Source organism: Uranotaenia lowii, chromosome 3 (assembly GCF_029784155.1).
Source record: "Uranotaenia lowii strain MFRU-FL chromosome 3, ASM2978415v1, whole genome shotgun sequence".
In the NCBI taxonomy this organism is placed as follows: Eukaryota; Metazoa; Arthropoda; class Insecta; order Diptera; family Culicidae; genus Uranotaenia; species Uranotaenia lowii.
Window position 1 is genome coordinate 359,173,856 of NC_073693.1, and position 2,451 is coordinate 359,176,306.

The window sequence follows — 2,451 nt, forward strand, 5'->3', positions numbered from 1 at the left end:
TCATAACTCCCAAAGAGCCGAACTTAGTTGAACGATCGATTTAAGTTGCGCATTAATATGTTTTAACGTAGGACATTCACTTTTCTTAATCCCGTTACATACGCCATCATTCTTCTCCTCACCCAGGGTTGAGGTATGGATTTTCCATCCCGTGAAATATAGAGAGGCTTTTCGGATTGATGGGAGTGACGCAACCAAACGACGACGGTTTTTATTAACTAATCAATTTATTGAAACCACTTACTAACAGTAAATAATGATTACTAAATGTCTCCCTCAATCTCTCCGTGTCGTCTTCTGCTGAGCGAGTCTAGAAGACGTTCGAGACGTAGGCGTTCTCGTGCACCTGAAGAGGTGCGCTGGTGGTGCTGGCACAGCGGCGGCACTTCTTCTTGGGGGCCACGGTTGTGCTGCTGCTGCTGCTTTGGCTAGCGCTGGATCGGCTGGAGAAGCCGCTGAGGCCGCTATTTTTGATGGCCACATGGCCGACGCTTCCTAGAGTGCTGCTCACGATGCTGTGAGGGGTTGAGCTGACGTAGGAACCGGTCGTGGAGACGAGAACCGGGGCGGCGGTGGTGCTCTGGATGCCGGAGGAGTAGTGGCCGGCGTCGACGTTGATGATTCCGAGGCCGGAGTTACCGAAGCTGGAGAAGTCGCTGTTTCCGAAATCGACGTAGCTCTCGGCGCCGCTGCTGGAGAAGCTGTTTCCGGAGGAGGAGTAACTGTTCCCGGAGTATTCCGATTCGAGGACCTTGACGCTGTTTCCGGTGGTGTAGGAGATGGCGGGTGCGGCGGTGCTGCTGACGTAGGAGATTGGAGCAACGGTTGAGGCGATGTGGTGATGAACGTGTTTCTCTTCCTTTTTGTTGTTCTTGTACTTGATGAAGAAGACTTCCGGTTTGTTTTGCTTGGCTGGTTCTGGTTTCTGGACGATCACTTCCTGCTGGGATTCTGGCTTCTGGTGCAGCACGTAGACGACAGTCTTTTCTTCGTTCTGGGGCTGTGGTGGGACGACGACAGATTTCGGTTTTGGTGGGGTTGGAGCCTTGATGAAGATGATCTTGTAGTGCTTCTGCTTGTGAGCCGGGGGCTGGATGATGCGTGGTGGTTCGTATTCTTCCTTGTCCTCTGGCGGCAAATGGACGTACACGTGTTTATAAACTTCTTCGACGTGGTGCTGAGGCTTAACCCAAGCAGCGCTAGATTCATGATGGTGGTGATGATGATGATGGTTATCGAGATTGGCGGATCCCCAGATGTCAGCCTGGGAGGATTGTCCAGCATGAAGGGAGCTAGATTCTTCCCATCCTCCGGATCGTAGAGACGATTGAGAACTGTAGGAACTGGCGTGCTGATTTTGGTAAGAATGGCTTTGCTCCTTTTCGTAGGACACAACAGTTTTCAGGGGCTGAACTACGGTAGATTTGACTGGGGCAGTGTACACGTGAGAAGTAGTTTGCACTGGGGCTGTATACACTTGTTGGGAAACGGTTTTCACTGGGGCAGTATACACGTGGGAGGAAGTTTTCACTGGGGCAGTGTACACGTGCGACGTTTGCTGATGATGACTGTACGAGGACGCATGTGGCTTATGTTCAATGTTCACTATCGGCAGTGGAGCCGGTTCTTCACAATCATCCGCAACTTCCGCCGAGTAACTGGGAGCCGATGGGAAGTACAGGGTGCTGGTCACTCCTGGAGCCTCATAGTGGTATCCTTCAGGCGCAGCTAAGGCCGCAGCCACCACACTCAACACTATCACAAATTTCATTGTCCCAAACCAACTTCTGAATTCGATCTGTCTCTACACTTTTGTTTTTCCCCAAAAAAAATCAAACAATGAGCAACACTAAACGAAATCCAACCGCGCCGTTATCGAGTCGACTTCACGAGTAACAAGGAACACTCAAAGTGCTCCAGTTTTATAGACTCTAACTAGGAAGGACATCAGCAACAACTTTTCTGGTTCAACATCCCCTAGCAGCAGCTTTCATTGTTGTTTGTATGCCGTCCTGCTCAGTGCTGCTCATACTCATACACAAAAATAATTCATCCAAGCAACCTCCTTCTGATTACATAATCTCACCCAAAAACTTAAATAAAATCCACGGTATTAGTAGTGACTCAATGCAGCAACTGAACTGGTTCGATTTTCGGTTTGGTTTGGTTTGGACCACTTCAGCAGGACCTGGCCTCAAGTACGACAATGTCACTTTCCTCCTTGTATGGGTTTTTGTTTATGTCGTGCTGCCCTGGTGACCGCCAAAATCCAGACCTCAAACCGGTAGAGCAGGTCTCCCCAAAGATTTTTTAGACTGAACCGAAAGCCATGTGCGGCGACAGTTGATCTTGTTTCGGCGTTGTGTAGTATTTTCGCCAGCCCCATTCATTACTTTCGTTCCGAAACTATCTACACATAGGCTACCTACACTAATGGCTGCTGTACAGCCT

The 2,451-nt window shown here is 49.6% G+C and overlaps 1 protein-coding gene across 1 annotated transcript; it reads right to left on the reverse strand.

Annotated features, from left to right (window-relative positions):
* Positions 1 to 208: 208 nt before the first annotated feature.
* Positions 209 to 1,910, reverse strand: LOC129756029 (uncharacterized). Its single transcript, XM_055752783.1, has one exon. The coding sequence runs from the start codon at positions 1,769 to 1,771 to the stop codon at positions 311 to 313; it is 1,461 nt and encodes a 486-aa protein (XP_055608758.1). The 5' UTR covers positions 1,772 to 1,910; the 3' UTR covers positions 209 to 310.
* Positions 1,911 to 2,451: the final 541 nt, after the last annotated feature.